The sequence below is a fragment of the Phyllobates terribilis genome, unplaced genomic scaffold, assembly GCF_046119375.1.
Source record: "Phyllobates terribilis strain yellow unplaced genomic scaffold, ASM4611937v1 Scaffold_1__5_contigs__length_1240528914, whole genome shotgun sequence".
Lineage (NCBI taxonomy): Eukaryota > Metazoa > Chordata > Amphibia > Anura > Dendrobatidae > Phyllobates > Phyllobates terribilis.
The window spans coordinates 344,078,566-344,100,532 of NW_027362761.1; the positions used below are offsets into that span (position 1 = coordinate 344,078,566).

The 21,967-nt window shown below is 39.5% G+C and overlaps 1 protein-coding gene across 1 annotated transcript in view; it reads right to left on the reverse strand.

The window, feature by feature from the left end:
* TMEM132C (transmembrane protein 132C) overlaps nucleotides 1-21,967 on the reverse strand; it is a 904,429-nt gene that overhangs the window by 108,732 nt on the left and 773,730 nt on the right. The window contains exon 5 of the mRNA XM_073676143.1: nucleotides 9,926-10,069. Within this exon, the coding sequence (XP_073532244.1) occupies nucleotides 9,926-10,069 (144 nt within the window). The remainder of the gene's footprint in view (nucleotides 1-9,925; nucleotides 10,070-21,967) is intronic.

Sequence of the window (21,967 nt, forward strand, 5' to 3'; positions counted from 1 at the left end):
ATGTAGCGATGCCCAAATATTTGAGCAGCCACGGTCACACGAAAGCAACGGTGGGAAGTGCAATTACTGTCGCAAGAGGTGGATGATGATGATGATGAGACACAATTGCCAGAAAGTCAGGAGGAGGACCAGGGCGCCGAAGTTGAAGACAAGGTGGTGGATGATATAGTAACTGACCCAACCTGGCAAGAGGACATGCAGAGCGAGGACAGCAGCACACAGGATAAGCGAGGCATAGCACCACAACAGGAAGGAAGAAGCAGTGTTGTGGCGGCAGACACAAGGCGGGAAAGCGTTCCTCGTAACGCCAACACGACGGAAGTTGCCATTACAACTGTTAGGTCTTCCCGAATCTGGTTATTTTTTAAAGACTCTGCAGATAACCTCAAAAAGGCCATTTGCACCACCTGCCAGACCAGCATCAGCAGGGGTAGCAAAACTAGTAGCCTGACCACTACTAGCATGATTAGGCATATGGCAGCAAAGCACCCGACTAAGTGGGCCGAACCCCAGGTCCAGAAACAGTGTCTGCTGGTGACACCACTGCTTCTTCCGCTGTTGTGCGTGCACGCCAATCCCCTGTCCATGGCGCATGCAAAGATGCCTCCCGCCCTGCACGTGTCATTGCATACTCTCAACTAGCAACATCAGCAAGCACGTCCACGTTCTTGTCCCAGCGCAGCATTCAGTTGTCCCTACACCAGTCCTTGGAACACAAGCGCAAATACGCAGCCAACGCCCGACAGGCCACACTACTAAATTCACACATTTTGCGAATGTTTGCGCTCTAAATGTTGCCTTTTAAGCTCGTGGAGATGGAAGGTTTCTGCAACCTGATGGTGGCAGCCGTCCCTCGGTACTCGGTCCCCAGCCACCACTATTTCTCCCGATGTGCCATCCCCGCATTACACGAGCACGTGTCCCACAACATTAGCCGTGCCCTCAACAATGCAGTTACTGTGAAAGTCCACGTAACCACGGACACATGGACAAGTGCTTGTGGGCAGGGATGGTACGTCTGACTAATGGCACACTGGGTTAATATAGTGGAAGCAGGGACCCAGTCGGACCTTGGGTTGGAACTCGTCCTCCCGACGCCAAGGATTGCGGGCCCTGGGTCAATCAGGGTTGCCCCCACATTCTACAGCTCCTGCACCTCCTCCTCCTCTTCAGCCTCCATCTCCGAAATGACCACATCAGTCGCAAGCTGGAAGCACTGCAGCATTGCCTCGGCCAAGCGACAACAGGCTGTGCTAAAGCTAATATGCTTAGGTGACAAACCGCACAACGCTGAAGAGTTGTGGACAGCTCTGAAAGAGCAGGCAGATCTGTGGCTGACACCGCTGACCCTACAGTCAGGCATGGTCGTGTGTGACAATGGCCGGAAACTGGTGGCGGCTCTGAGGCGAGGCGAGCTCACACACGTACCATGCCTGGCCCATGTGCTTAACCTCGTGATTCAGTGGTTTCTCAAAACCGACCTGGATCTGACGGATATGCTTGTCAAAGTACGCCGCCTGTGTGCCCATTTTAGAAAGTCAGTCCTCTATGTCTCTTCAAAGGGGTATTGGGGTGCGTCCACATTTTTGGCAGCCCTTACAGTCACTGCATACGCAATAATAGTATAGGAGACCCACTCTTTAATAATGGGAACATCAAAGCATAGCCAATTGCTGGCCCTTTAAGAATAGTAAGGCTGTAAAAATAGTGTTTGTGACTTTCATAATCCCTCCTTCATAAATGAAACAGGATGTGTCTGATGATGTTTCACACACCACATGGCCAGATAAGGTTGTAAAATGTTAAAATGACATTTCCCTGTGAATGCATTTGTCTTGGTTGAAAGCAATGCAAAAGTGCAAAAACGCATCAAAAAAGCTAAGTGTGAACATAGCCCAAGGTGTGGAGGAGCATTTTTGTTTTCGGTTATTTATTTTGCCTTATATATAAGTCATTATCCTGGAAAGTGTGTTCCTTAACATATTTCCCAGGAAAATCCATTTTGGTTTAGTTTTTGTATGTTTTATTGTGAGTTCGTAAAAGTGGTGTAATACCTCTGACAACATTGTTGACAGCAGTGACCTGTGAGTCAGAGATGCTTCCAGGGGTCTTCCCCATGATGTTCCCATGTCATTTGAGCACTGTTCCCATCAATTTGGGCAATTTTTAGGCCCTCTGCAGACCGCCGGGGAGAGCTGCCGGAAAAATGTCGCGTTTCCCATAGACTTACATTGGGCTCGTAACTCGGACCGAGCACTCGAGCATTCCAATTTGCAACGAGTACCTGAGCATTTTAGGCTCGCTCATCGCTAGTGAGGAACCTTCTTTCTTCCAAGGACCATTTTTTGGGGGAAGTACAAATTGCGCTCTAACTCCGCCCACAAAGTACGTCCTGACGCTGGCACTTGTGTCAGGATGTAATCTTTCATTGCACGCATCTCAGCATTCAGTAGTGATCACTGTGTGCACATGATCACAGAGCAAGAAGAAATTAAAAGGCCGGTCGCCATCAAGGTGCCGGCCCAAGCACTGTGGTTCCCATGAATCTGCCCGGGGCCGGAGAAAAGGTCATCGAGGCCCGTAAATGGCCCTGGGACCTGAGGTTCTCCACCCCTTATGTAGCTGAACCAGGGGTCCACAGAGGCAATGTTAATAATAATAATGATAATAATAATTTTATTTTTGTAGCACCAACATATTCGACAGCACATTACAATTTATTGGTGTTATTTTGTTGTTTTGACCTTGGCACCCCAGTCCGACACTGGTTCCACTTATGCACACAACTGAAAACATGAGATTAGCTATATACAAGAGCTAGAGAAGTAACACTTGGAACCTAATGCTAGAGAAGGTTTATGAAAGTTGTTTCAGATTTTGGATTGATCCCAAGAAGTTACCTCCATGAGAATAGATAGAATATTCTAACAAAAACTCAAACTGCCTCATCAATACAGACTTTGACCAAAATAATTGGGTAGAAACTGGCCTACAAGACCTTTCTATGTTATTTTATACGTTATATCATTTGCTTCTACAGACATAAATGGACTCTTTTGTCAAAGTTGTTCCGTAACATACAGTACAGACCAAAAGTTTGGACACACCTTCTCATTTAAAGATTTTTCTGTATTTTCATGACTATGAAAATTGTATATTCACACTGAAGGCATCAAAACTATGAATTAACACATGTGGAATTATATACTTAACAAAAAAGTGTGAAACAACTGAAAATATGTCTTATATTCTAGGTTCTTCAAAGTAGCCACCTTTTGCTTTGATGACTGCTTTGCACACTCTTGGCATTCTCTTGATGAGCTTCAAGAGGTAGTCACCGGAAATGGTTTTCACTTCACAAGTGTGCCCTGTCAGGTTTAATAAGTGAGATTTCTTGCCTTATAAATAGGGTTGGGACCATCAGTTGTGTTGTGCAGAAGTCTAGTGGATACACAGCTGATAGTCCTACTGACTAGACTGTTAGAATTTGTATTATGGCAAGAAAAAAGCAGCTAAGTAAAGAAAAACGAGTGGCCATCATTACTTTAAGAAATGAAGGTCAGTCAATCCGAAAAATTGGGAAAACTTTGAAAATGTCCCCAAGTGCAGTTGCAAAAACCATCAAGCGCTACAAAGAAACTGGCTCTCATGAGGACCGCCCCAGGAAAGGAAGACCAAGAGTCACCTCTGCTTCTGAGGATAAGTTTATCCGAGTCACCAGCCTCAGATATCGCAGGTTAACAGCAGCTCAGATTAGAGACCAGGTCAATGCCACACAGAGTTCTAGCAGCAGACACGTCTCTACAGCAACTGTTAAGAGGAGACTTTGTGCGGCAGGCCTTCATGGTAAAATAGCTGCTAGGAAACCACTGCTAAGGACAGGCAACAAGCAGAAGAGACTTGTTTGGGCTAAAGAACATAAGGAATGGACATTAGACCAGTGGAAATCTGTGCTTTGGTCTGATGAGTCCAAATTTGAGATCTTTGGTTCCAACCACCGCGTCTTTGTGCGACACAGAAAAGGTAAACGGATGGACTCTACATGCCTGGTTCCCACCGTGAAGCATGGAGGAGGAGGTGTGATGGTGTGGGGGTGCTTTGCTGGTGACACTGTGGGGGATTTATTCAAAATTGAAGGCATATTGAACCAGCATGGCCACCACAGCATCTTGCAGCAGCGTGCTATTCCATCCGGTTTGCGTTTAGTTGGACCATCATTTATTTTTCAACAGGACAATGACCCCAAACACACCTCCAGGCTGTGTAAGGGCTATTTGACCAAAAAGGAGAGTGATGGGGTGCTAGGCCAGATGACCCGGCCTCTACAGTCACCAGACCTGAACCCAATCGAGATGGTTTGAGGTGAGCTGGACCGCACAGTGAAGGCAAAAGGGCCAACAAGTGCTAAGCATCTCTGGGAACTCCTTCAAGATTGTTGGAAGATTATTTCCGGTGACTACCTCTTGAAGCTCATCAAGAGAATGCCAAGAGTGTGCAAAGCAGTCATCAAAGCAAAAGGTGGCTACTTTGAAGAACCTAGAATATAAGACATATTTTCAGTTGTTTCGCACTTTTTTGTTAAGTATATAATTCCACATGTGTTAATTCATAGTTTTGATGCCTTCAGTGTGAATGTACAATTTTCATAGTCATGAAAATACAGAAAAATCTTTAAATGAGAAGGTGTGTCCAAACTTTTGGTCTGTACTGTATATCCCAAAAAAGGAGTCTTCTCTTTTTGGTTATTAAATAGGAGAGAAGCATGGGATTGACGATAGAGGAAACGAAGCTCCACTGACTAGATTAATTACGAGAAGCCACACAGCAGGCCAAAGTGCAACACAACGATTTCTGTTAGGTATCTGGAAACAGGTAAAAAAAAAAATAATAATTCACATGAATTGTTTAATAGGAAAAGCAACTGGGAGTCTGTCATGTCCACTGATACGATTAAAGCATTTCTCTTGGGACTGTTGAGAAATCATACTGTAAAATGACATGCATTTTACAAAACACTGCACTGCATTTGGTTTATGGCAGCACATTTATGGGGAGATTGAGATGTTGGGAATGAGCGACATTTATCTTTCTCATCTGTTCTCTGTCATGCAGAATGAAGCTGAGATTGATTTAAACGGAATCTGCCTTGGGATTTTTTAAGAATCATTAAATATATGGCTGTGTCACATTGCAAGAATATACTAGGATTTTTATAGAAATTTAGTGCTACATTGTGACAGTCTGATGCAACACGACTTCAGTGAATCTCAGTGGTCCAGATATGATGAGTATTGCCTTTTTATAGCAAATCACAGCAACATTTAAGCTGAAAAGATATTCTAGAACAAAACAAGAGAAGTAAACCCTAAGATAGCATTAGGAGTGACATTTGAAAAATATGGAATGGTGGAGTTGAAGTGAGTACAAATAACCATAAGATATCACCAGGTCGGTCTATATGATTGTTATGGGACTCCGCAGCACTGGGACTCTATATCTGTACAAATTTATAAAGGCTATTAGCGCGCACATAATAAATGTATCTAATATAGAAAAATTAGAGATACAGTGTTAACATGATTTTTTGTGTTAGATTTATCAGCTTTTTTTGTAAAATAGGCTATATTCACATTTTGTTTGAGACATACATTCAATGTATATATGTGCTAGACATATACACCCTTCGCCTTTACAGTTGTTCATTTCTGCCTTTGACTCCCATTTTGAACCAACAATGCCGGAATTTTCTTTGTGATTCCTATTTAGTATTCAGTGGCATACACTTTAGTTTTCTGATTTAGGTATAGTTAGCTAATTCTACTCAGAACAGCAGGCAAAAACGATATGTGAAGAGGACCTGAAAAGATCAATTTGACCCTTCTATATTGTAAACTGATTAAGGGCAAATGTTTTTGGGCACTGTGAAAAAAATCATCTCAGCACCATAGGATTAAAGCACCTGCTGAAAAGGCACCAAGATCCTTTATGACCATTCCTTCTTGATTTCTTCATGGAATAGTTTTATATTAATTTGGAAGCCACTTAACCATTTTGTATGTACATGTCACCTCTATTAATTATACTTCTATTTGTTCTTTATTTTACAAACCACACTAGTACCCCATAGAGTTCACTGGTTCTAAAATTGTCAGCCAATCTGCTGTAATGAATGTGTAAGCGGCTTATGTAAAAAGAGTCTAAAAATGTTCTACCTTGATGCAACAAATCTTCTCAAAACCAAGCAAACTTTAACTCCAAATGGAAAATAGTGAGCTACTATGCAGTCCATTTCATTCAACTCTTTTAACAGCTCTACTGCTAACTATTTTTTATTTAAATATCCTCCAGGGATTGCAAAGTTATGAAGTTTTGTAATACACTTCACTACCTTATTTAATTTCCTTCTCTCCCTTCGCTCCTTTAGAAGCTGCTTTCAACTGCAGCCCAGCGAATGTCCTATGTCTATTTACAAACAATCAGTTAGGGAATTCCACCATCTTAATACATGAGTTAAGAGAAAAAGAGGCTCAGAGAAAGAAATTCATATACTCTGTTTCCAAACAGCAAAGGGATGTTAACTGAGCATCAGTTGAAAGCAGCTTCTAAAGGAGTGAAAAGTGGCCATGTGAAAAAGCAGTACAGAAAAGTGTTTGGAAAAGAAGGAAACAAAATAAGGTAAAGAATTATATTACAAAAATTCAAAACTTTGCAAAGACTGGAGGATAACTAAATTACAAAAGAACGTTTAAGGGGTAACGTTTCTTCTTGCGGAGAGTGACATGTTAAGCATTTCACAGTGAGGAGACTTTTAAAGCTGCAATGCTCCTCTGGAAAATATGCAAATTGTCTGTAGATGAAGTGCTAGTTCTCTTCCTCTCTGAAAATAAAGTTTAGTTACTCTTTAAGAGGTGTTAAAGGGAAACTGTCAGCAGTTTTTTTTCTAGATCATTTGAGGACAGGTAGGGGTTAAACCACAGATTTCAATGATGTGTCATTTATCAGGCTGTGTACTGTTGTTTACTTACAATGAAAGTTTTAGCACCTGGTGATTATCATTGTCAGAACTACATGACAAGCACTTGCTAAGCCAACTTCACCTCCTCCTGTGATAAGCAATTTACTGTCAATAAACAATGTACATAAACAGTATGGTGTGGGTGGGACTAGCTTTCTCAGCTCTGCTTCATGTTACATCTAAGAACTCTGTGTCACAATTGCAGCACCCAGTAAACCTAAATGATACATCATTGGATTCAGGATCGATTTTCCTACATTATGCTGCTCTCAGATGAGATAGCAAAAACCTGGTGACACATTCCCTTTAAAGATGGCCATGCACAGACCAATATATTCCTCACAACATCTAGCACCCTTTACAGACTTCTTCATGTCTGCTTGGTCCCCTTGTCATAATCCCATATTTCCAAAATAATATAGAAATATGTGTCATGTATACACAAGTACTTGTGCCCACCTCAAGGATTAGGAAAATCTGCTCCTGATTTACAATGTGGCACAGCTCAGTATAATGCAGAAGAATAGATAGATTGTATATGTAGATATAGTATGGATAGATAAGTAAGCAGATATAGTTTGGAGTCAACTAGTAGTGGAGACATTTCTTATATTGAGCAATTGCTGAAATATGTAGAAACAATGTGATTACCTCTACTAAGCTTATACTGTCATGTAGACTACTTTGAGGATCAATCACTAAATAAATGGTGAAAGCACAAATAAAAGGAGGTGTGTGATGCCTACACCGTAAGCCACAGGTTCTGATAATACACCCTGCTTTACTTCCTGACTTCATTATAGAACATTTGTTCACGTACCCTTCTTGACTAACCTTCACTGGGTCATTTGATTTTCTACAAGTGGTATTGTATTTCAACCCCTTTTAATCATACGATTGGAAGACTGGAGCTGCATCAAATGCATTGAGTTTATTACAAACAACCTTTGTGCCCTGAGCCAAGGATGTACTGGGCAGCGCTCACATATTTATCATGCAGGCTCCTAAAGCTCCATGATTAATCTGAGTTAGATCTACCTGAAATAAATGCTTTTTTGAAGACCAGCTAATCCTTTGAGGCCCCCAAGAAAATATTATATTTATACTTTAGGTTAATAATAAATATATGCATGGATGATACCATTGCCAGTCTAACTGTATAATATTAGTAACATCACTCATGAGAAAAAAAAATCCAGTATATAAGAAAAATAAATACAATAATTCACAGAAAACACAATCCAATATTGTGGTGATGTATTTGAGTAAAGTGGTAAAGTACATAAGTACAATTTTAATTGTATGTTAGTGTTGGGGTCTGTTCAAACTGAGTTTTATGAGGAGATTGTTTGGGCAGATCCTCTTGAAAATCCTTTTGAAAAACACATTCAAAAATTCTCGGAAAACTCTTCCAATTCATTTCTATGAGAAATCTACTTTGCTGTTTATATGAGGAGTTTTTGAGCTTTTTTTTTCCTGAAAAGGTTTCGAAAAATGCTTTGAGGGAAAAAGAAAGTGCATGTCACGAGGATCCTGAACTTCTCTGAACTTGGCATTGTCCAATCGAAAGGCTACAAGAGTTTTGGAAGAGTTTTTGTCCCTGAAGCGATCCTTGCTGGCTTTAGGTTGGACAATGTCTAATTTGGAAAACTTTTCTTCAGGATCAGTTTCTCCTCATGTGAGAATTAAAGTGAATGTCCCATGTCAATTAATTGGAGGGGTTTTCGAAGAGTTTTTAAAGCAGTTAGAGGAGGATTTTTAGAGGATCCATTCTGTATCCGCAAAAGATTTGTCCACTTCTCGAAAATTACTTTTATATATGTCCACAATATGAATGAACAAACTTGCTAACATACCTTTATTTTCAAAGGTGGTCCAATCTATAGTCTTGGTCTTTCCTGGGTATGACAGCTCCACTTCCAGTTCGGAACTCAACATAGGAAAGCGTCAGCAAATCATCAGAGCTATAAGTGAAGGGGCCTGGCTTCATGCTCATTTTATCCTCCGTCTATGCACTGACTATGCCTTAATTATTGAAATGAGCAGTCATCCAGCCACATTCACACACAGTGCTTAAGACATGCCAACTCAGGAAACTCTATGGCTCAGTGCTGGGAGTGGAATTGCCTGAGGATGTTACTGAGAGATTGATGGACTTTTTGACTACTGAGCCAGTTAGTGCCCCAACCATCGAGTAAGATACTTAATGGTATGATTTTATATTGTCCATGGCATTCAAAACAGATCATGCCACTTTTTTTTTCTGAATTTAGAAATTAGGAAATTAAAATACATCACAGGTGGTTAAAGAATTATGAGGGGGTCTTGAAAATAAACTTTATTTGTTGTAAAATCCAAGGGTATACACATTTCTAAAATACTTTCTGTATCCATTTTATATACATTTCAAGACCTCTGCTTGCAGTCAATGGAAATTTTTATTGATTGCTTCCAAGGGGCCAAGCAAAATTCTCTTTTTGACACATAAGGCAATCTAGAATTTTAACAGTTGTCACTCTCTGCAAGGAGAAATGTTACCCCTTGGATAACAGTTGCTACAGTATTTCACATGCTTTTGCACTTATTTCACTTATTGTAGAAACATGGTTTAATCACCCTTTATTTTGATACTAAGCAGCTACAGAGAAAAACTGTATAGAAAAGTCTGTACATCTTAATTAAAAAAATCCCAACTCAAAAATATTTTGAAACAGATTTATCTATACTGGAGCACCATACCAACCACTGTAAATTGTGTTCGCCCATGACGTGTGACTCAGACCCGTAGCCACATATTTTTCATCTTTCTAAATGTTGGAAAAAAGTGGCATGGTTTCTCCAAAATACCGTGTTTTTTTTTAAGCAGCAATTGGTTTTATTGAGAATGATAGAAGCTACAATGACACTTACTTTTACCACATCCTCATCTGAGGACTTGCATTCCACCAGCTCTGAAATGTCAGCTACAGACCCATTTTCTTCAACTGAAACAACCTTCACTGGCACCGCTACTGTCTTTCCTGTTAGAATGGCAGTATTCAAAATCTCTGTGTCCTACATATAAATACAAAAAATGATTGTGTTAAAGTACGTTATATATGTAAGTCGATTTGTCTTTTTCTGAAGGGGGTGGAGGAAACGGTACTTTGTAAATTGGATTAATTGGTTTCCATCAACTTAAATCTAATATGATTAATACCTCCACTATTGTGCAAGACAAATCACATTAATATAGATGTCCTTGCCTCAAGTGGACGGTATCAATGTATTCTCCAAATGATAGAACACATGTAAAATAATAAAATCAGAAAGTTCTCACCCTCCCTGGGTTTAGTGCCGTCTGTCCACTGCTCCTGCCTCGGTATTTTGGTTGCAGCAGTGACAGTGACATTAGCAGAGCCACTGAGCTCAGTGATTGGCTGCAGGGATTATATGAGCTGCCAACGTGAAGTTATCACTGCAGTCAAAACACTGAGACAGAAGCAGTGACTGATAGCCGAAGGTAGACCCGGGAAAAGTAGAAAACCCCTTTGAGTAAGGTTCTTCAACCAATACAATTTTTTAATTTCTCCAATACTGCATAGATATTAGCATGTAAAGTTTATATTATAATTAAGGATAAGCTCAACCTAGGCATTACCAGAGATTTTTCACTGGGGGCATGTTCTTTTCCCCAATTATAAGCAGGTATCAACATACAGGAAAAAAAAGAAAACAATAGCTTAGACCAAGTTTTCTCCTGTGTAAGACATGTAATGACTGACAGTCTGCTTTACTCACTGATCTCACTGCAGAGCTGTGTCTGATTACAAAGTGCAAGAGCATAGCAAAGATGAGTGTGATTACTAATACATCTTCAGTTTTGATCTCCCAGCAGTCAGTGTGTGATAAGGGGATACAGAAGAGCCGACAGCACTGAGAGGTAAACTGCAGCAGAGGTGTTTGTAATGCGACAAAGCTCAACTCTGCTGAATTCCCTCCTTCCACACGGACTGTTGACAGATGAAAGCTGAAAAAGTGTTAGAAATCATACTCACCGCTAATCTACTCCTGCCACATTATAATCGCTATGCAGTGATACCAGCGAGGAGAGCCGAGCTGTCTTTCATTACTCACAGGAAAAAAACTGCTCTAAGCTATTGTAGGGGCATGTTGTTCTTTCCCCTATATGTTGCTGCTTGCTTTTGATTGGTCAGTGTCATATAGGGGAAGAAGTACATGTCCACAGAGACAAAACTCTGGTAGTGTCAAGTTGGACTTATCATAAATTATAACCTAAACTTTACTAGCTAATATCTGCATTAAAAAGGAGAATTTAAAAAAATAAAACTATATTTTACTCAGTTTTGCAGCCACTATTGATGTGGCCAATTTAACATGCCAAAACTGATGAAAGATCCTCTTTAAAAAAGTAATTCAATTTTCTTCTTGATTTTTCATACTTAGCAAACACTTGAATTGCCTGCAGATAGGTGGTGGTGTCAGAACCTGGATTTCCCAATAGACCCACGAGAAGTACACACTCATTGATCTCCAGGCAATTCAAGTGCCTACTAAATATAAAGGATCAGGAAGAAAATTTAGTTACTTTTTAAGAACATCATACTCTAAATAATTTGTTCAGTTGTTTCCTGCAGTCCCACAGACAATAAATGAAGCCGAGGACAAGAATGCTCAACTAGGATCCATTCAATATGGGGCTCTGAAGAGCACCGTTCCTCTGTGTCCAATTCTTAGGATTGCTGGTGTACCAACCACTGAGATTGGTTGATTATTGATTATTTTATTATATCCTTTCATGGGACAACACTGAAGATATGATACTTTTGATACAATGTAAAGTAGTCAGAGTACAGCTTGTATAACAGTGTAAATTTGGTGTGCCCTCTAAATTACTCAACACACTGCCATTGTTGTCTAAACCATTGACAAGAAAAGTGAGTACACCCCTAAGTGAAAATGGCCAAATTGTGCCCAAAGTGTCAATATTTTTGTGGCCACCATTATTTTCAAGCACTGCCTTAACTCTATTGGGCATGGAGTTCACTAGAGCTTCACAGGTTACCACTGAAATCTTTTTCAACTCCTCCATGATGACATCAGAGAGCTGTTGGATGCTGGAGACCTAGAACTCCTCCACATTCTGTTTAGGTCTGGAGACATGCTTGGCCAGTCCAGCACTTTTACCCTCAGTTTCTTTAGCAAGGCAGTGGTCATCTAGGAGGTGTGTTTGGGGTCGTTATCAGGTTGGAATACTGCCCTGTGGCCCAGTTTCCAAAGGGAGGGGATCATGCTCTGCTTCCGTATGTCACAGTACATATTGGCATTCATGGTTCCCTCAATGAACTGCAGCTCCCCACAGCCGACAGCACTCATGCAGCCCCAAACCATGACACTCCCACCACCAAGTTTGATTTTAGGGAAGACACAATTGTCTTTGTATTCCTCACCTGGTTGCCACCATACATGCTTGACACCATCTGAACCAAATAAGTTTATCTTGGTCTCATCAGACCAAAGGACATGGTTCCAGTAATCCATGTCCTTAGTCTGCTTGTCTTCAGCAAAGTGTTTGCAGGCTTTTTTGTGCATCATCTTTGAAAAAGCCTCCTTCTGAGACAACAGCCACCAATTTGATGCAGTGTGCAGCATATTGCCTGAGTACTGGCAGGCTGCCCCCTCCCCATCCTTTTAACCTCTGCAGCAATGCGGTCAGCACTTGTCTTTGAAAAGAAAACCTTTGGATGTGACACTGAGCACGTGCACTCAACTTCTTTGGTCGACCATGACAAGGCCAGTTCTGAGTGGAACCTGTCTTGTTAAACCACTGTATGATCTTGGCCACCATGCTGCAGCTCAGATTCAGGGTGTTGGCAATCTTCCTATAGCTTAGGCCATCTTTATGTAGAGCAACATTTCTTTTTTTTAGATCCCCAGAGAGTTCTTTGCCATGAGGCACCATGTTGAACTTCCAGTGACCAGTATGAGAGTGTGAGAGCAATAACACCAAATTTACCACACTTGCTTCTCATTCACACCTGAGACCTTGTAACACTAATGAGTCACACGACATCGGGGAGGGAAAATGGCTAATTGGGCACAATTTGGAGATTTTCACTTGGGGGTGTACTCACTTTTGTTGGCGGTTTAGACATGAATGGCTATGTGTTGAGTTAATTAGAGGATACACCAAATTTACACTGTTATACAACCTGTACATTGTCTACTTTACATGGCATCAAAGTGTCATATCTTCAGTGTTGTCCCATGAAAAGATAAAACAAAATGTTGACAAAAATGGAAGGGGTGTACTCACTTTTGTGAGATACTGTATGTCTAATTTTTTTTCCAACAGAGGCACTTCTCATCCCACTAGGCTGGTTCAGATGGGGATACACAAATGTGTTATAAGTATTTCCATTTTCCATACAATTGTTTTGTAAAAAAAAAACTAACAAAAATTATAATTGCCATTTAAAAGCCTGTCTGTGAATTGGATGGCTTTCCTAATATGCAGAATGTGCATATAATGGAAAATCCATTTAAACTAGATGTAAAATATTTAATTTATTGGTATTGGTAAGGTCAGTTACAGTCAAATATTTCCCCAAATCAAAGATGAGAAGTTTTATATTTTCTTCCATTCAAAACATTGCAAAGGTTTCATTAGACTAGTTCACATGGGGAAGCATCATGCAAATTTTCAGTAATGCAGAGTTTTGTGAAAAGCAAATATTTTTAATAGAATGTTAATATTTATTCAAGGACAGTTTTCGTGCGAGATATACCATCAATTTTCTCTGAGATACATAAAAAACAATAAATTAAACAATAGATATGATAGCTGAAAACTAATTAATAGTGAAAAGATTTCTAAAATAGGTTCAGTTAAAAGAAAATATTCACCTTTTTTGTAACATTCTGCACATATATTGTTATATACATGCACTTTGTGTTCTGGATTATTATGAAGGGAGGTTTGGAGTGCAGTTAAATATGTAACACCAACACAAAGTGACTAGTGATGAGCGAACCCACTCAATTTTGAATTCAGCAGTTTGCTCAACTTTGGCCAAGAAATTGAATTCACATTAAATGTCTCCTCTCAAACTAGAGAAGAATAAGCATATGTTAAAAAAAAATGATTAAATAAACTATACTCACCCATCCTGCCCCTGTCTTGCAGTGCAGCCCCACTCCAGTGCAGTTGTATTCTTTGGTCTAATCACCAGTGTGACTTCAAGGGCCATCTTCTGCATCTTCCGCACCCAGCATCTTCAGCATCTCATCTACTGGTTGGCCCATGACGTCATGGTGAATATATATATATATATATATATATTTATTTTTTATTTTATTTTGTTTTTTAAGTCAAAAAAGTGAAAGCACACCTCCCAAAATTTTGCAAGTTTCGAGTGGATTGAATCACTCACAAAAAAACAGATTCCCGCAAATCCATTTTTTTGTGAAATTCAAGGCAACGTCAATTTACCTTGAATCACCTCTACAAGTGACTATTAGAGAATATTTACACCTGCAAATTTACTATCGCATTCAATTCAATGTGAAGTTTTAACAATAGTTGAAAAAATTGATACACAAAGACATATAGACCAACAGCCTCACTAGGGTTAACTTTACAAGCCTCTAATTTCTGAAACTAAAGGTTGCTTATGCTTGGGCAGAATTTGACATCTAGTTGTGAAATCCATGTCTATGGTGTTTTTTTTTAGGTTAAAAAGGAACTAAAGAGTTGTGACATGTTTTATTTTTTATGTATATTTATGTGTTCTTTTAATTGCAAACAGATTGGTGGGGGTCTGGATCCTGAAACCCTCACCAATCACTCAAAAAGTCCCCTTGAGAACTTACAGCTCCTGGCTGACCAAACACACAGAACAGAGTATGGATACAATAAAAAGCATAAGCTGCCTTTTTTCATGAGCGCCTGCCTGCATCCAGCAGTATATTGGTATTGTGACCAGATATTGGTAAGTATGACATTTTTATCTCTGATGTTAGTCTATAACAAATCAGGTCTTGAGCATCTATGAATGATCAGTGACTTCAATCAGTTTTACATCTTCTACAGTCAGTTCAGAAGGATGCAGACTGGTCCAGAAATATTTCGATAGTGACAGATTTTATAATTTAGCCTCAGTACACCATTATAATAAATTATAAAAAAAACAGTCAATAAGATGTGATTGAATTTTAGACTTTTAGCTTGCAATCTGCCTCTTCAGAGAGGAAGAGGACTTGAGCTCTATAGCGCCACCTGTGGAAGCAGCAATCCTACAAGTCACAATCGACCCTTTAACGGGTCTTGCAATATGGCTCTCAATTTGCAGACACGGTGTTTCGGGTTATTGGCCCTCATCAGTGCAAAGTATGAGAAATGATTTGGCTAGGCGAGAGGCTCTGTACTGAGGTCTAAGATTTTGATTTGGCTTTTATCCTAAGTCATATTGCAAGGGTCAATTGTGACTTGTAGGATTGCTGCTTCCAACAGGTGGCGCTATATAGTTCAAGTCCTCTTCTTCTCTGAAGAGGTAATTTGCATATTAAATTTCCCAGAGGGGCATTGCATGGCGAATAAGCCTCCTTACCTTGTCATGACAGAGCCTGTATGTCAATCTCCACAAGGAGAAATGTTACCCCTTAGACCTCAGACTTTTAGCTTAAATTTAAGGGGTCTTACAAAGAATTACATTGGAGGGATTTTCTGGTCTGAAGTGAAAAGTCTGCACTCACTCTGTAACTACAGACTGCTGCATTGAGCGACCGTAGATTTTTTTTTATTTTAGACTGGAGAATCCCTTTAGTCATTTATGTATTACTGCCATTTTCTATAAAGCACCTCCATTGTCAAAGGCTCAACAGAAATTGGACAATTGAAATAAGCCATTTCCTGGCCTTGTGTGGCCTGGTATACTTAAAGCAATAACAAAAGGACAGGAAAAGCAAAGGAGAAAACTAAAGTGGATGATTGCAGACTTTCCTTGTTAAAGAAAAACCCTTTTAAAACATTTGAAAAAAACCTGATGGGTTCTGTTCTAAGATTTAAACAAACATAAACTTGTATCAGAATGATGGGAAGAGAACAGTATGGAGAAGCAGAGGAAAGGGACATGATCCGATCCATATACCATCATCAGTCAAATGTAGTGGAGGCAGTGTTGTAGCATGGGCATGTATCGCCGCCAATCCCATATTTTAGATCTCTGTGGGATCCAGAACTGTAATGGCATTTGACTATTTGACTAATGGAGTGTGCTGCACATATGTTGACACTGACTTTTCTATTTGTCTAGTTTTGAGTCTATTTTGCTTATTTTTTAAAGTTATGGAACTTATATTTAAGAAGTAGAACTGTTATAGTGTTATAACTGCTTAAATTGAGTTTCTGGTTCTGGCTTATATCCTAAGTCATGTGATAAGGCTCGTTAAAGGGTCACTATTGACTTTTAGGATTGCTACTTCCTGTAGGTGGCACTAGAGTTCTGGTCCTCTTCCTCTCTGAAGAGACAATTTGCATATTTTACAGAGCAGCATTGCAGCTTTAAAAGTCTCCTCACCGTGACAGGCTTAACATGTAGCTCTCCTCAAGGAGAAATGTTACCCCTTAGAAACTGCTTAAATACTGACACATGGCAAAATGAAAATACTAAATGTTTCAAATGTTTTCTATCTGGGAGTAGGATTTCTTATTAATTAAGTCTGTTAGCTTTAGGCTTTATCAAAATAATTAGTATATTGTCATGTGAGACATATGTGCAATTCCTCACTCATCTTCACTTTAACCACAGGCCAACATAATAAATCTAATAAAAGGGAAAATATTTGCTGCTTTGTGGTAAGTGCCGTTTTGCAATTTCTCTCCTCTAATTTTATATTGCTAATAATACATCATCATAAATTGCATTTCTTTGCATCTATTACTGTGATTACATAACCAGTGCAATATCACGTTTTTTGTTGATATATTTTGCTTTAGCAAACTATTGACTAATTAATAAGCAAACTTTATGTTTCTTTTTTTATGTTTTATTTTTTATGTCTAATGCATTGTGCATTGTAAAGACAAATATTTTCACTTTCTTAATGTCTTAATGTACTGTTTAATTAACTACAGTTGAGGCGGAGAATAATATAATATTTCAAGTTGTTAATGAGTATGAAGATATAATATATTCATACCACCTACACTTAATGTTTAGACTATACAAAGGAGAATTGTCCCACTTTTCAGCTAGCTAATAAAACTAATACCACATGCGAGTGACATTATTATAAATAAAAGCATGGAGGCTCCTTCACTGGAGCTTACGTTACTCCAAGGAATAAACCAATTAATTCTTAGCACTGGTTTGTAGACAATTGCCATTCAGCTGTAAGCTGCAAAGCTATCAAGTGGGACTAATTTAAGTACTAATTTAACATTAACTTGGGCTGAATGAGAATGTAAAATGACAGTTACTAAAACAGAACCCGACAGAGTTTGGTAGGATTACATTGTATTAATTTTATCAAGTTTACCGTTATGTTTTTGCATGATTTCTTCCTCATTTGCATTTTAATGGTTAATTAACAATCACATACCATAATGGGTATAATAAACGAGACTTTTCCAAACATTGCACAAGATGAATATTAATCATTTAGTCCTTACAAAGAGGACACATCTTATTCCAACACTTGACCTAAAGCTAGCCATCATTTTTAAAAATGTAAGTTCATGATGAATATTGACCAATGAGCCTTTGAAAAAAAAGGTGATCAATCATGATTTGCTGAAACTATTGGAGAAAATTACTTTAATTTGTGCTCAATACACCAGTCTTAAACAGAAACCTGCTGGAGAGTAATGTGCCCAATTTTTTAAGAGACGCAGGAGACAAAATTTGTGACTTTTTCCTGCCAGAAACTGGAGTTTAACCCCTTAACGACGTGGGCTCATACGCCGAGCTCGCATCGTTCCATCAGATGATGACTGATTTTATCAGCCATCATGTGCCTCTAACAGCTCTGCCCGTGGCTGTTAACCTGTTAAATGCCACTGTCAATCTCTGACAGCGGCACTTCGCATGCGTTGTTCCACGCGCCCACCAGCGTGCCCATGACGTGATCATAAGGCGCCGATGGGTTGCCATGACACCCGGGGATCTTCTGAAGACCTCCAAGCTTGTCATGACGATTCTCCTGTGAAAGCCAGCCTGAAGCTGGCGTTCATAGCAGATCGTGATTTTCACTATGCATAGCAAAGCTGATGCATTGCTATGTTTAGTATGAGCAATCAAACTATCGCAGCTTCAAGTCCCCTAAGGGGACTATTAAATACAGTAAAAAGTAAAAAAAAACTTTTTAAAAATATGAAAAAAAAAAATACAAAAGTTCAAATCACCCCCCCTTTTGCACCTTTAAAAGAAAACAATATAAAAAAAGAAAATATACACATATTTGGTAGCGCTCCATTCGTAAAAGTCCAATCTATCAAAATATAAAATTAATTAATTTGATCGGTAAATGGCGTAACGAGAAAAAAAATCAAAACTTGAAGATTGTGAAATAATTTTTACTAAAATATCTTAAATATTATAATTTAAGCATTAAATGGATAACGGCTATGTACACCCTTTCAACTATCATTTTCTATTTACTCAATATATCTAAATTGATCAATAATGCATAGGTTCAAGTTAAAAAAATATTATTGCTTTGTTTCTGCATTTCCATTGCAAACAATTGTGTCTCCATGGTAAAACAAACAAACAAATCATGTAAAGTCTTATATTGCAGTCATACACCCTTCTATCTGTTCTTTGCTTCTTGCTAAACTACCATGTTAGCATAAAGTTGAAGACAAACTGAAGGAAATATGGCTGCAAGGTTAGAATACATACAGTGCTGGCCAAAAAGTATTGGCACCCCTGCAATTCTGTCAGATGATAATCAGTTTCTTCCTGAAAATGATTGCAATCACAAATTCTTTGGTATTATTCTCTTCATTTAATTTGTCTTCAATGAAAAAAACACAAAAAGAATTGTCCTAAAGCCAAATTGGATATAATTCCACACCAAACCTAAAAAAGGGGGTGGACAAAAGTATTGGCACCCTTTGAAAAATCATGTGATGCTTCTCTAATTTGTGTAATTAACAGCACCTGTAACTTACCTGTTGTTAGAACTCTCCTGTTAGGTTTTTTCTAGTTTGCTGGTCACATGACCTTTTTTGCCTATTTAATCCGGCTCCGCCCTCCTGGCCTTGCTGGACTTCATTGTAATTTCTACTCTTGAGCTAGCTTGGTGCTCTGTTACCTTTCTTAGTCAGTTTTGCTAGGTCTTCGGACCTCTATGTTCTATGTTGTTTGTTTGTCTTATTTCTGCTACAATTTCTGCTAGGAGGTGTCCATCTTTCTCCCAGTCCCTAGTTCTTGTAGGGATCCCTTCCTCCCATCTAAAGGTCTTCGTTCAGACTAGCCGAGGACTTTAGCAGGTCTGATCGCAGGATCAGGTTCCCCGTTACATCGTAGGGATCCAGCTTAGTTATATTGTAGGGACAGATCTCCTGCCTTTCCTTAGTGCTTGTAGCAGATCATAACAGTAAGTCCAGCCCAAAAAAAAAATTTTCTCTAAGGAAAGACCTCCAGTTTCCATCATGGTCTCGGTTCAGGATTTGGCTCAACGCTTGCAGGGACTCTCTCTGGAGGTGGCCAAGCTCCAACAATACGTGAGTAGCTGTTCTGGAGCACATTTTGTAGAGCCAAAGGTACGTCTGCCTGATCTATTTTTTGGTGAACAACAAGATTTTTTTTCCTTTAAAAATGCTTGTTTATTGTATTTTCATTTAAGACCCAGATCCTCTGGTGATGAATCACAGCGCATAGGGTTCATAATGTCACTTTTGCGCAAAGAACCTCAGGGATGGGCCTTTTCTCTCCAACCTAGTGATCCGTGCTTTAGATCAGTGGATAGTTTTTTTTCTGCTTTGGGGTTGTTGTATGATGATCCTGATCGTGTCTCATCTGCTGAGTCTGAATTAAGACGTTTGAGGCAGGGATCAGGTAATGTGGAAAATTATTGTACTCACTTCTGTCGGTGGTCTGCTCAGGTAGGGTGGAACGATTCAGCTTTGAAAAGTTTGTTTCTTGCGGGGCTAGGTGAAAGGGTTAAGGAACTGCTGATTGCTTATCCTTCACCTGGAAACTTGCAGGAGGCAATGCAATTAGCTATACCGGTGGACAGGAGACTGTGTGCTAGGGTTAGTGAGAGTAAATCCTCTGCCATGGCAGCTCCGAGTCTTGAGAGGGTCTGTACTGACAATGGAGAGCCGATGGAGATTGGGGCGATGTCACCCCGCTCTCAGGAAAAAGACCGCAGATTTTCTGAAGGTTTGTGCTTTTATTGTGGTGGATCTGACCATTTCATTAGGAACTGTGTGCTTCGTGTGAACAAAGAAAAAAAAAAGGTCAGTTACGCTCGTATAGCCTGTTTAAATACTAAGGGTGTACTTCTTTCTGCTACTACCACTGCTCAGGAAGAATTAATTGAATTTAGGGTATTTGTGGATTGTGGCTCTACTCTAAATGTGATTGATGGGGGGTTCTTGGAAAAACTTCAATTAAAACCCAAACCTTTGTCATCCCCTATTGCTGTGGTTTCTGTCGATGGCTCTCCCTTAAAGAGTGTTACTCACAAGGTCTGTGAATTTCCCCTCACTATTAATGGTATTCACCAAGAGAATTTGGATTTGGTAGTATTAAATAATTTGCCTTCTCCAGTAGTGTTGGGGTTACCCTGGTTAAAATTGCACAATCCTGTACTGGATTGGTCTACCAATGAAATTAAGTCCTGGAGCCCTAAATGTTATGACAAGTGTTGTAATGGGAACATTGCTGCTGTGGATAAAGGGGAATTACCTGTACCTATTCAGGATTTTTGGAAAGTTTTTTCTGAGAAAGAATCGCAAATTTTGCCTCCCCATAGAGACTACGATTGTACCATTGAATTTGTCCCTGGAGCGACTCTTCCTAAAAGTCATTTATTTAATCTTACTATTCCTGAGAGAAAGGCCTTGGAGGAATACATACAGACAAGCTTGGCCGCCGGTCACATTAGGCCTTCCAAGTCTCCTGTGGCTGTTGGATTTTTTTTTGTTAAAAAAAAGGACGGCGGTTTACGTCCTTGTCTGGACTTTCGTGAGATTAATAAAATTACTGTGCGCAATCCTTACCCACTGCCATTGATTCCTGATTTGTTTAACCAGTTAGTGGGGGCCAAGTGGTTCTCTAAAATTGATCTCCGGGGGGCATACAATTTGTTGCGCATGAAGGAGGGTGATGAATGGAAGACTGCTTTTAACACTCCTGTGGGTCATTTTGAGAATCTGGTTATGCTTTTTGGTCTTACCAATGCTCCAGCATTTTTTCAGAATCTTATTAATGACATCCTTAGACCTTTGATCGGCAAAAATGTGGTTGTGTATTTGGATGAAATTTTGATTTATTCACCGGATCTGGAGTCTCATTGGCGGAGCGTACGTGAGGTTTTACAGTTATTAATGGACAATTCGCTTTTTGCTAAGCTAGAGAAATGTGAGTTCGCTTTACAGAGAATTAGTTTTTTGGGTTACATTATCTCCAGTGAAGGTTTTGAGATGGATCCGGTTAAAGTTCAAGCTGTGCAGGAATGGCCTAGGCCTATTGGTTTGAAATCGATACAGAGGTTTTTGGGTTTTGCCAATTATTACAGAAAATTCATAAAAATTTTTCTGTTATTGTCAAACCACTAACAGATCTCACCAGGAAAGGTGCTAATGCGGTTCAGTGGACTACTGAGGCCATTGAAGCTTTTGTGTTTCTAAAGGAGAGATTCACCTCTGCTCCCATCCTTATGCAGCCTGATGTGACTAAGCCGTTTTTGGTTGAGGTTGATGCTTCTTCGGTGGGGGTC